General features: G+C 42.9%; 1 protein-coding gene across 3 annotated transcripts in view; it reads left to right on the plus strand.

Moving 5' to 3' along the window:
- Positions 1-5978, plus strand: part of LOC105061020 (upstream activation factor subunit spp27) — a 6283-nt gene extending 305 nt beyond the window's left edge. The window contains exons 2-3 of one of the 3 annotated variants that reach the window (XM_010944930.4): positions 3773-3907; positions 5721-5978. In XM_010944930.4, the coding sequence (XP_010943232.1) occupies positions 3773-3901 (129 nt within the window). In that variant the 3' untranslated portion in view covers positions 3902-3907; positions 5721-5978. Of the gene's footprint in view, positions 1-3772; positions 3908-5563; positions 5587-5720 lie in introns of those variants that run through there. The other 2 variants (XM_010944931.4, XM_010944928.4) reach the window with 2 other exon arrangements.
- Positions 5979-13523: the final 7545 nt, after the last annotated feature.

Below are 13523 nucleotides of genomic sequence, written 5' to 3' on the forward strand. Positions count from 1 at the left end.
ATCGATTCATAGTAGCATACTTTGATGATTAGATGACCATGCTTGCGTAGCTTATCTGCAATAGCTTTTACAACCTTCGTTTTAAATGCTTTGTTGGAGGATGATTTAATGAAGTTTAGATTTATCTATGCAAAATATGGGCCATGTTTGTTGGACATTAAAAGAGAGCTAAACTGAGTTTATTTGTTTATGTTAAGTGAGAAACTATGGATCTACTGGATGAGTGCCTCGGGAGGCGGTCTTTTAGATATACTTGTACTAGGAGACCATGAGAATGGTCAATGCTCTTAGTGATTTCCATTCTTAGGAATTGCATATTTCGAGCGCCATGTTATCTAGGATTGGGTAGTCTGAGATACTCGGTACTTCTCTTAATTACGAGCGGATTCCTTATCGGTGTAATTGCTCAAATGGGTTTAATGGGAAACTCTATGTTTTAATATTTTTACTCCATAGTTTATCCTGCAATTGGTAGTGCAAGATTTCCGGAAGGTGCTTCATAGGAAGTTGATTCCTTATTGGTGTAATTGCTGAAAAAGATTTAATGGCTGATAATATTTTGGCTCCACATGGTGGCTTGCAGACTAATAGGGTCTGTCTGCTTACTGTTTCCATACCATGCTTCCTAGCAATTGAGATCAAGCATGCATTTCATTGCTTCTTTTGAGAGAAATTCAATACCATGGAGCCATCCCAACACTACCTGTTTGTATTGGAACAAGAAAAGCGTGTTTCAGAAGCATACATTTTTCTTTTGATACATAGTGTTCGCATGGTGGTTCCTTGGTCTACACCTTTGAGAAGAGATAGACATTAAAGATCATCAGATTTTGAGAACATAGATTTTGGGAATTGTGGTTAGCCTGCCTCAGATGAAATCAGTCTGCTAGTGCATTTGCTGATTTGATTTTTTTTTTTTTTTAAATTTGTTGGTTTTGGTTGGTTATGCATATTCTCATGAACCCTTCTGGTTCCAAACTCTCATTATTTTAGTTGATCTGCTGGAAAGTTAATTTGATCACACTTTAGATGCATACAGCAAGTGGAATCTCAAAACTCCATTCCAATATCACGTAACAGTCCTTGACCAACGCTTGCTTGGACCAGAGGCATGTACTGTGTTCTTCAAAGAAAAACTCAGCTGGCAGAATTTGTTTCATCAGTAGACCTTCATGTGGTTTCTGTCCATGTCTAGGAGGCTACCAGCACACCAATCAGGCTATAAAAGCAATTACTTTCACCGCAGAAACCCCATAAATTTTGCATTCTCCATTGCTTCCTCAAGGTCAGCATAAATGTTGGATGTGATATCCCCTCATCTCTTTGATGTCATCCTTCATTATTGAAAGGCCCACCCATGTTGAACTCTATAATACTTTTCTTGGCTCTTTCAATTGAAAATTCAACCTGCAAGGGCTATAGCCTAAAATTATAGCAATAGGTAGCTTATTGACCATTCCTATTTTGTTCTACCCACTTTCCTGTGAACCATTGATCTATGTACCATACATACCATATCATACCATATGGTCTATATGGTGCCAATGCATGTGGGCATAATACAAGGATACACGCCCCTGTATCGTGCTAGCCAGCCAATGTCATCCCATACCCATTTTATCTGCCATGAGTTATGGGCTGTGGTTGGGACTTGGGCATGCGCAGGAACAGCTCTGCATGATATTTACTGTTACAGCCAGTGATCGGCATGGGAATGGCATGCAGTATGCTAATCTTGCTACGGACCATGGCCATGGAAAAATACTCCAGCTTGAATCTCTCATTGACATCCACAATAGGGCCTCGGTGCTGGCTGTTTACTGTCCTGTAACTTTTTGTTCTCACCTTCCTGTATCTCACTCAGTGTGAAGCTTATGATTGGGTGCCTGGATTCCTTCATAATCACAGCTCTAGGATCATACTAGGAAGTGTTTTAGGGCTGAAACCAGATCGGATACTGATCGGATACCAGTATATCCATATTTATTTTGTTTGACGAATACACATATGGATATGGATATCATTCGGATACAAAAATTCATATCCATATTTATTTTAAATGGATAGGATACAATTTGGATACCGAAAGTATGGATATAATTACGGATTTAATTTAGGTAATTAAACCTTCTGATTATAGAATCAAAGATATTACGAAGGGTGCATTTGGTTACACTTTTTGATTTTTAAAAAATATTTTTTATTTTTTTTTGATTTTTGCTATTGAGTAAAAGTAAAAAAGTAAAAAAATAAAAAGTATGTTTGGTAACTACGTTGCTATAAAGCAAAAAGCAACGTTTGGGGACGGCAGGTGAAGAGCTCGACGAGGGAGAAGGATTCAGGAAGGGAGGGAGAAGGGGGTGGGGAGGTGAAGAGCTCGATGAGAGAGAAGGGTTCGGGCTCTTTACTTTTTGGTTTGGCGTTTTAAATGTGTGGAAGCAAAAAAAGCAAAAAAGTAAGTTTTGGAAAGCAAAAAATTTTTGCTTTGCATGTAAAGTAATTATTTTGATTTTGGTTTTTTGCTTTTCATGGTGTTACCAAACATTGCTTTTTGATTTTTGCTTGTTAAAAATTAAAAAGCAAAAAAAATACTTTTTTAATGGCTAACCAAACACACTCTAAATAGATGATAAATCAAGCTAATAACATATTTATATGGTTGTGTATTTTTCTTAAAAATTAATAAGTACTATATAAAATTTTATAGGATTAAATGTAGATTCGGATATTTGAATACGGATCAGATAGTTGTCTATCCATATTTATATCTATTTTTTATTTTGACAAATATGGATACGGATATTAGTTGGATCCTTAAATTTTTGTCCATATCTGGATTAATTCGAATACAAAAATGGATCTGGACGGATAATATCTATACTATTTTCACCCTTAGAGTATTCCATATGGTAAATAAGCAGCATCAACCAATACTTGCAATCAGAAATGGATGAATAGGTGATTGTGTGTTTCCTTGTTCCTAATACATATGCAACAGCTTATGTCACTTATTCATTCGGAGCCTGGCATTTGTTGGCAGTATCCTAAAGATCACCTTCCACAGAAAATTCTAACTTCATGCTGATAAATGCCATATTCAAGTCTACTTGACTGGTTTTCTTCACCCAATTCCTGCAGCAGCCTGCAAGCAGATTGTATTGAGGTATAATTTTGGTTTCGACAGTCTATACAATCTTATCTCCAACTTCACAAATCCAATCTATTTGTATAGTTCCGATCTTCTTTACAATGCTTTAAGGGAATATAGCATATTCAGCAGTAGCCAGATATGTGTTCATGCATGATATCAGTGGGGTTGCCTTGGTAATAAGAATACCAGAAGATAAAAAATAAATTATCTAAGCTTCTTCATAATGCAAGAATGCACATACATCAATAGTATTGTTAATGGTGATCTGCCTTGAAAATGGTCAATAGATCCTGGCGTTGTGTTGATATCTTTTTGAAAATTCTGCCCTTTCACTGCTTTTTCTTGACATTTACAGACTTTATTTACTAAACGTCATTAGGCTATTATTTTGTCTCCAGCATATTTTTGTAAATTTATCTTATTCAAATTTCAGTGTTTCCCTATGGCATAAAGTTCATTTATTATGCTATTCTAAATTTTATACAGCTTGTGCAAGTTTCAAACATTAGCATTGTTTTTGTAGTAAATTTCAAGACATCCTGCTGTTCCATGGTGAAGTGCTTACTATGCTTCAGAAAAGTTTGGTAAATTCTGATGGATAATGGTCATGGATTGTTGCAGGATCCAAACAATAAGAACATGGTTAATTGTGATGACAAGTTGAAAAGCATATTGTTGGGAAAGTCTCAAGTCGAGCTTGCTGAACTTCCGATGCTTATCAAACTCCATTTTCCCAAAGCACCAAAATAACCGTGAGTATGTTGATCTTTAAGGATCAATATCAAGGCATATATTCATATAAGATTTAAATTATACAAGCTATCTTATTGGTTCCATGCAGCTAATACGAAACAAATTTTAGATTTCCATATATAAGTTACTCTGTTTGATGAAAAGTAAACCATGGGTTGAAAACCATGCTCGATACTTTTTTTGGAGCTTTACTGTTTATAATTTTATCCCATTATCTACCTCAGCTTGTTACAGCTGATCTTGGCTGCTTTTATTGTCACATATAATATGTGAAATTTCTTTGGAGGAACTGGGTTGAATGGTCACCAGTAAGAAAGCAACTAAGCAAGGTCTTTTGGAAAGGGTGTGAAAAGGTTATATTGAAGCTAGCAGTTGCTTTTCTCCTAACTATAAAATGCGATGCACAAGATCCCCCTCTTTGTCTAATGGAAACTGAATAGCTGTCCATTCAAAAAAAAAAAAAAAAAATCTTATTGCCTAATTAAAAACAGAATTTCACACATCTTAGATCTGCTGAACAATATCCACAGCTCAACAAAGGTACATTCCGACATGCATACATGTGTATTTATATAGATGTACATATGCGTGTCATTGTATCTTTGTAGAGATTGGGAATGATGTATTGTTCAATACTTCAATTGTAAGTAGATAATAGTTTTAGATGGCTTTTGATGATGGAACTCTCGAAAATGAAGAGGTTGAACAGAGTATATGGATGCAAAGTCTGTGTCTCCAGTCAGAATAAGATGGCCAAGAGATACTATGCTGGTTTTTAGATTTGCTATGTGGAATTAGTTTATAGCTATTAGTTTGTTGTATGAAGTGGATGTTTGTCCCTGGACTGCTCTGCAATCACATTTTGAGACAAGGAAAGCTTTTATAAGCTCATATATTAAAATATTTTGGACAGATGGCCTAGTTGCATGAGATGACCATTATTGACATGAGAATGGTGCATTAAGTGCGTGGTTAAGCCACAAAAGATGGGATTGGAAACAAATATCATTGGAGAGAGACTTCTGTTTGTATTCCTTATCAACATCACTGTATGATCCACCAGGAATTTAACTAAACGTGGAAGCGTGTTTAAACATGGGAGCGTGTTTAAGAAGGGTGGGGGATCAGTTATTAAAGCGCATGGTGTATACAAGATTACTTTGTGCCATGGTTAATAGTATGTTTCCACATTGGAATATGTAGATGGTTTTATGATGATCGGTTCACTTCCCCTATTAGGACATTTTTCTTATGGTAGTCAAAAATCTTCCACCTAGAGTGTTCTGGGTGTTCTTTACATCTTGTCATTGGCAACTCATTTGATGAAATCTGTTATCCCATCAACAATAATGCAACCGAAAACCCTTCCCTATTGATCGAAGTTATTATGCAGTATTTTCTTTTCAGTTTTAGCCATGCTGTTTCTGCCATGCATGGACTTCATTTACCTCCATTTTATCTACTTATACATGAGCTGATATTTTGAGAGTTATAGCCGTTTATTAGAAACCAAAAAACATTATACTTTATCATTATAGAATAAAGAGTTTAAGTAATCCTGTTCTTTTCCTCTGTCATCTTCTTTTTGTAAATTACCTGTTGTGGTCCTTTGTTATACAAGTGCATGTTTTAGTGGTTTAGTTTAACCTTTTTTTCAAGGAAATCATGGAAGCAGATAATGGACCTATGTGCACCATAATGATGAATGCTTATGCTGTTGTTAATGCAAATTTGTACTATTTGATGGTGTTTCTGTTGCTGGGTTCTCAACTCTCAACTCTCAATGCTGTCTTTCTACACCTGTCATGCTTCTCAGGTTCCTCCATTCCAAAAGTTCAAGATATTCTCAGAAGACAGTCGGCCAGGTTTATCTTCAAGTGATGGCTTTGATAGATTAATAGTTGGGTGAGCATGACATGATTGTGCACTTGCTAGGTCTCTATGTACATGATTTTGCACATTATACACTGAGAATGACATGATTATGCGGATTTAATGTATTCATGTTTCTTTTTTAAAATGTAGAACATAATTGTTCTTTAAAATATATGCTCGAAATGATGTTCGCTTTGCACGAGTGACAGCTTTGACAACGCATTGTCTTTCTTGTTGCATAGTCAGATGCTGAGACATGTCCTCCAATGTCAAATAAACTAGTTCAGTTGAGCTTTGGACTAATTATCGTATAACCATAACCATAATCTTAAAAAAGCTATTAAATAGCATGTAGTACTAGAAAATTTCTTCTTCTTCTTCTTTTTTTTTTTTTTTTTTTGCATCAAGTTAATGTGGATATTTGATTGGGATTTGTTAAGCAATTATATTCACTTATGGCATGTGCCGGTTAAACGAACAAGCAATGTGCTGGTCACCCAATTTGGGCTTCCAACACCCAATTTGGGCTTCCAACAATAACTTAAACCTCCAAGTACTGCGATTAGTTCGAAATATACTGTTAAGTGGACGGTTTCCTGGACTTGGCTCTAAGCCCAATTCCAGTCCGTTAAAGAAAGAATCTAAGAGAAAGGTGGAGAAAATAATCCAAATCATTTCTACATCCATTCGGTGCACGTTGCTCCAGACCGTTGAGCTGGCATCGTTTCCGGTGGCATTTTGGCATCTACATACGTAAATACCGGTTGGGCTGTTCATTAAAGGATTTAAACTGTTAAATCGGATCAGATTAAATTATTTTTATAATATAGTTTGATTTGAAAATTAAAATAATTTAATTTGATTTGATTTATAATTTTTATATAAAATAATTTAATAATCTGATTTAATTTTATAAAAATATTAAATCAAACTAAATCATAACTTGTAATATGTGTATATATATACCAACACATAAACTCTAGGATAGAGCTTAGCTTTTGATCGGCTATAGACATAATTTTTATTTTTAATAATTTTAAAAATTAGAACTATATATTGATTCGAAAACTATTTTGATAATTTTAATATTTATTTAGTTAAAATGTTTTTTTTAAAAATTTTTTTATCTTTCGTATTGTAATATGTTAAACCGTTAGTTAAATCAGACAATACTGTAGTTCACCAATCTTGCCTGATTTGATTTGAATGACAAAATAATTTAGTTTGATTTGTAAAATTGATAAACTGTAATTTATTGATTTAGTTTAAAAATATTTTTAAATTAAATCAAATCAGATCGTGTACACTCTTATATATCAGGAATATTTTAATTAGATAATTTTAAATAATTTTTACTCATTAATTGTGCATGAGAAAAATAATATTTATTTTTATTTCTCTCTCATTAGGACATCAAATATATTAATTTGAGATGAAATTTATTTTTGATGCTAGATTATCTCCAACCATTAAAGTCCTGTTTGGCTGGTAATCAAGTTTGAAAAAATAAATTTGATATCGAATTAATTACTATATTTGATATAAAAAATAAATAAAAAATAATAAAAAAATAAATTTTATATCTATTTTTTTAAAAAAATAATAAAACAAATATCATCCTTTAAATAAATATCAAGTCCTGGATGATCTAAAATAATCATTTCTACGTAACTATACCCTTGCTTATATTATATTAAATATATTACATAATTAATATGATTTATATTAATATATATTATATTAATATATTATAATATTAACTATTAATAAATAACTAATAAAATATTTACCGGTTAACATATCATTTATTAATAATTAATATTTTTATTTATATATGTATATTAAAATTTATCTATAATAAGAAATATATTTTTAATATATATAATTAATTTAAAATATTTATTAACTTATATAAATAGATTTTAATATTCAAAAAATTAATGCTGTTTATGTAAATAGCCCATAAATGATGAATAAATGGACTAAGAAAAAGATATTATTACTCGAATCCTTTATTCAATGGTATTGTTCAAATTTTGATAATAATTTGATTATTTTTAATAAATAATTTTTTCATCAGAAAATTTATTTTTTTATAATTATTTTTTAGATAAATAAATATTAAAAATGATCAAATTATTCTATAATCCGACAAATTCCAACCAATCGAATCCTTTGGGAAGCTTATCGTCGAGTAAGTAAAACTTTATTTTTCGATGTAAACGCGCTCCGCCTCATTCAAAACCGTTTATTTGTTTGTCATTAGCTTCCTGGCTGCGGGTCCTCTAGCTCTAACCACTCCCCCGTCACGCGTTCATCTCTCTCCCCGCCTCCGCACGGGCCTCACTCCGCGTCTCTCCTGGAAATACCTAACATACAGGAGATCACCTCCAACCTTTCCGTTCATGCTCTTGATCGCCATGGCGATGCAACCAGCGATGGGTCCGTGGGGAGGGCGGTCTTGGTGCTGCAGAGGCGGTCGATGGATGTGCATCCGTACGCAGATTCCCTTCACCGCGGCCTCGCCCTCTCCGGTGGACCCCATCGCCGCGTCTCATGGCGATCAACGGGATGAACGGAAAGCCACTTACGGTAGAGGCAGGATCGGTGACTGAAGGTGAATCGGGGTCGGCCAAGACGAGGTCCGCGAGGCGGAGGGACAGGATGGGGTCGGAGGCGGAGGTGGCCGTGCCGTGAGTGGCTGACGGAGGAGGTTGATGGGGGTTGGGGAAAAAGCTACGGTGGGTAGGAACGACACTTGTCGTCCTTCGCCCTCTAGTCCACCCCAAAGCAGCGCCATCCCTCCTCGCTAGCCTACTTGTCTTGCAGCGATTTCCAGTGTTCTCTTCACGTTAAAGCGTTTCACTCTGCGATCTCTTCTTATTTTTATAATAGATACTGCTTTGGTTTCTGTTCTCCCACTGTATGATTCTTCTTAGACGGACTTAATGGAGCGATCTGATGCTTGGTTTGCTCTCTGGTCCAGATTCTGTAGATATCTGATTTTTCTTAGGGTTTTCTTGGGGATCTTTTGTTAGAATAGATGGATTTAATGGAGCATAGTCCGTAGATAATTTTCTTGTTGATTTCCATCATGATCAGTGTTGCGGCCAATCCCCTCGTCGCCTGGCCGTCGGGAATGAGCGCCTGCAAAAGAAAGTCCGTACTGATCGGAGGTGGCTCCGGTGGGGACCCTCCGACGGTCAAATCAGAGAGGAGACTAGGCAACAGCGAAAAGGAAAGAAAGAGCTCAACGAGAGAGAGAGGGGGAGCTTGAGGGTTTTCGAAGGGATCTCTTTAACACTGTTGCCTTCTCCGATTTATAGTAGGAGGTGGTATGGCCCCCGCCGTCGGTGATGTAGACAACTGGAGAGTTATCAAATCGTCAGAGGTTGTCACATCGTTGACAAAGTTGACAGGTCCTAGGAATTAATTTGCGTCCTTGGCAGGACAGCGCCCCAGGCTTCCTGGCAGGGCAATGCCCCCTGGCGCTGGTACGGCATTTGCTTGATAGGACTGCAGCCCCTGCCGCTCATTCGGCGTCTAGAAGGACCTGTAGAGGAGGGACGTCAGGTATCCAAACCGATGGTGAGTCAGCGGTGTCCCACCCGATAGGAAGTCGATCACGGAGGATCGGATCTCTGGTGATCAGAGGCGACGTTGGCCCGTTAGGCCGATCCGCTCCGATCAGGCACGATCGGTAGTCGCTGTCGGTGTTGCCCACCGTCGGTCGGACGAAGTCGGTTGGACGAAGTCGGTCGGGCGAAGTCGGTCGGGTGAAGTCGGTCGGGCCATTCTCATGGACAGTCGGGATCGAGACCCGTAATCGAGTCGGCGTCGAGGACGGGTCGGCGCTGGTGAGTCGGCAATAGGGTCGGTCGGTATATCCCAACAGTTGCCCCCCCACTCCTAAGCCCGATGTCATGCTGGCTCGCGTCTCCACGCGGGTGGGGCGTTGGGCGAAAGGAGTGGATTCTTCATTACATCCTGGCTTGATTTTACTGATCTCACCGGCGGACGATCCGGACAAATCGATGTCAGGTGTCCCGTCGTTCGATGACGCGACATCAGACAATCCGGTGTCAGACGATCCGATGTCAGACGATCGGGTGTCGGACGATCCGGTGTCAGACGATCGGGTGTCGGACGATTCGGTGTCAGACGATCGGGTGTCTGGCGCCTTCTGGGGAACGCAAACCGCCATCCGGCGCCGGCTTTGGGAGCGCGGGCCACTGTCAGACGTCCCATCAGAGACGCGAATCGCCGCAGGCGATTTAATTCTGGGGCGCGGCCCTTCTGCCACGCGTCAGGAGGTCGTTGGGCCGGCGTCCTTCGCATTAATGAAGGCGACGTGGCCCGATCCGGGATGGGTGCGTCGAACCGCCGGGCCGGAAGAGGGCCCGGATGCCGCCACGTGTCGTCCATCTGAGAGGTCTCGGTCGGCGCGGCCACATCCCGGCCGTCGGACAACCCTATATATATGGGGCCACTTGTACTCAAAGCTTCATTTCTGACGGTCTTGCTGCGGAGACTCTGCCCAAACGATCTCTCCGTCGTCGCCGGCAGCTGCCCCCACCCTTATTCTCGCAAAGGTTCATCTGGGGTTCGTGCCCCCTTCTGCTTTGCTCTTACTTTCTTTGAAACCTTTTCTTTTCCTTCTCCTTCTTCTTCTTCTTTGGTCTTGTCTTCTTCTTGGTTCTGGTGTCATGGCCAGAACCTCACCTCAGGAGGCTCGGTCGGTTTTCTTTTCCTTCTCCTTCTTCTTCTTCTTTGGTCTTGTCTTCTTCTTGGTTCTGGTGTCATGGCCAGAACCTCACCTCAGGAGGCTCGATCGGAAAACCCGACCGATGACCTTCGGTCGACTCCGAAAGTTGAGGTTTCCTTGCTTTCGGGGCCGAATATCGATCGGCTCCAGGATCAGTATCGTATCCCGGAGCAGTTCCGACTTTCCGCTCCTAGGGCCGGGGGTCGGGTTAACAACCCGCCCGCGGGCCAGGTGGCTTTGTACGTCGAGGACCTCCGGGCTGGTCTTCGGCTTCCGATTCCGGAGTTCGTTTGGAATCTGCTAGATTATTACGGACTTTGTCCGGCGCAACTGGCACCGAACTCAGTTCGGCTAATAATCAGCTTCGCCCTGTTGTGTCAGCTCCTGCCGACCAACCCTCGGATCTCTTTCTTTCGGGCATTTTTTGTCCTCCGATCTCACCCTAAGGCCCGAGGGTGATGGCTCTTCAACCCCCGGAAGGGGCTTTCCTTCATCACTGGCCTTCCATCGTCCATTCATGGGTGGAAGAACCAGTTTTTCTTTGTTTCCTCTTCTTCTCCTTGGGGCTTCCCTTCTCACTGGGACGTGCCTCGAACCGAGGCAAACGAGAACAGCCGAGTAGAGGCGGACGACCGGGAGGACTTCCACCGACTCAAAGACATATCGGTCCAGAAGCAGAGGGAGCTTGTTACCGAACAAGCCCTCTATGATGCTGGCCTAAGCCTGGTCCCCCGTCTAGGTACCGTCCGATCCATCGGTTGTCTTTTCATTTCGCATTCGTCACCGAACGTACACTGATCCTCTTGTCGAAATCGCAGGGACGCCGCCGAGGATGAGGCCGACTGACGCCGAAATCAGACAGTATGCGGCGAGGAAGAGGCCGGCGTTCGGGGCCGGACCTTCACGACCGTCGAAGAGACCCTCAACGGCGGCACCGACCGTCGCCGCGTTGGCGGCCGATCAGTCGGAGCCGGTGATTGCACTTTCGGCTCCGACAGTGCAACCGGAGGAGCAGTTGGTGAAGGAAGCGGCTGAAGGGACGTCGGCGGCTTCGCCGGTGGGAGAGGCATCGGACGCCGTTCGGGAACCCGAACGTCATCCGTCGGCGCCTGCTGCTGCAACGGGGGGTGCTCAGTCAAGCTCGAGCATCCCCTCCTTACCCGATCTACGGGCCTGGGCAGCCGATCGGGGGAAAGCCCCGATGGCCCCCGCTGACGACCCAAGGTCGGGAAGTCGCATCGTGTCACCCGACGCTCAGGCCCCCGAAGGAGCGTCGGCTTTGGCCGACCACAACTTGGCCAGGAGGTTATGTCAGGGAATCCTCCTTCCAGCCGACGTGGAGGTCCTGAAGGCTCGGTAGGTGATCGAGATGCTGTCTTCGTTCTACCCGACCATGGTCGGGGTAAGTTCCGCTCCGTCCCTTTTTTTCTTACTATTTTCATTATTTCGCCTTTCTGACGTAACGTCCACGTTTGCAGCTGATTTATACTATGTCCGAACTTGAGGTCGGGTACCGGAGGTTCGGGGACATCTGGGTGGCCTGGAAGGATAGGGCGACGGCCACCGAAGCCGACAAGGCGGTGCTGGTCGAACATCTAAAGTAGTCTACCGACCGGGAGGCGAGGCTGGAAGACGAGATCTCTCATCTCGGGTCCGAACTTAAGTCGGCCCGAAAGGAGGCCAAGCGCAAGGGTCGAACTGCGCACCGTCTGCGGCGCGAACGGGACGGCGTCGCCACCGAGCTCGAGGCTGAACGCGAGCAGCTCCGGGTTAGCCTGGAGAATCTCGCCAAGGCCGAGGAGGACTTGTCGATTGCCCAAGCCGATGCCGACATAGCGAAGGTAGAGGCGAAGTCGGCGAAGGACTCCTTCGATCGGGTGGAGGCGGAGGCGAGGTCGGCGAAGGAGTCACTGAGTCGGGCGGTGGATGACTTCCAAGGGTCCAACAGGTATCGGGAGGAACTCCTGGAAACCGGCTTCGCGTCGTACCGGGTGGGGACGAAGATGGTCGGGACGCAGTCCAGGCCTTATACCCGGAGCTGGACCTCAGCGGTATCATTCCCCCAGGGGCCGAGGACCAAGCTACGGAAGAGGTGGCCGACCCTTCGTCGGGAGACGCCGCTGCGGTGGAAGAGACCGTCCTAGAGCAGATCGCCGAAGGGGAGACGGTCCCGACTCCCGACCCGGCTCTGATCTCCGATCCAGCGCCGACCTTCGATCCAGCGCCGACCTTCGATCCAGCGTCGACCTCCGATCCAATGCCGACCCTCGATCCAGCGCCGACTGTCGATCCAGCGCCGACCGTTGACCCAGTGCCGATCATGGTGGATACACCGGTCATCCCCGAGCTTTCATCGGTTGAAGAGATTGACTCCGAAGGATGATCACGGCCTTATCTTCTTTTGTTTTTTCTTTGCGCACTTGTATCCGGGCTTCGGCTCGATTTTGTAGACCTGAATGAACTTAAGGAATTTTTGATTTCCTTTTCGACTTTTTTTTTTGCCTGTCAGAATGTACTTGTAGTCGTGGGTCATAGGGTCGGAGAGTCGCAGTCCCGACGTACCGTATTAGGACACTCAACGACATCTCAAGTTGTTAGTCGAGATAGTCGGTAGTACGCCATAGGGTAAGTAAGACGAACTCCGACCATTAACCGCCCGTCCTAAGACCTGAGCCGAACGTCCGTTGTTAGGTCGTAAGTCGTAGGCCAGAGTCGAACGTATGTCGTCCCGGCATGAGTCGGGGGTCGACCGACTTCCAAGCACGAGTCCGTTGAGTCGATCGTGCTAGTGGAGTCGAAGGTCGTTCACGGGGACGAAGGTCGACCGACCTTCGGGCGTACCCCGATGACCCGAATGTCGTCCGATGCGATCAGTCGGACCGCGTCTGATACATCGTCGTACGGCGTCTGATACATCGTCGTACGACGTCGACGCGTTTGGTCGGAGAAGCGATGGTAAGTCGAGTTCCCACTACCCAG

The sequence above is a fragment of the Elaeis guineensis genome, chromosome 1, assembly GCF_000442705.2.
Source record: "Elaeis guineensis isolate ETL-2024a chromosome 1, EG11, whole genome shotgun sequence".
Classification (NCBI taxonomy): domain Eukaryota; kingdom Viridiplantae; phylum Streptophyta; class Magnoliopsida; order Arecales; family Arecaceae; genus Elaeis; species Elaeis guineensis.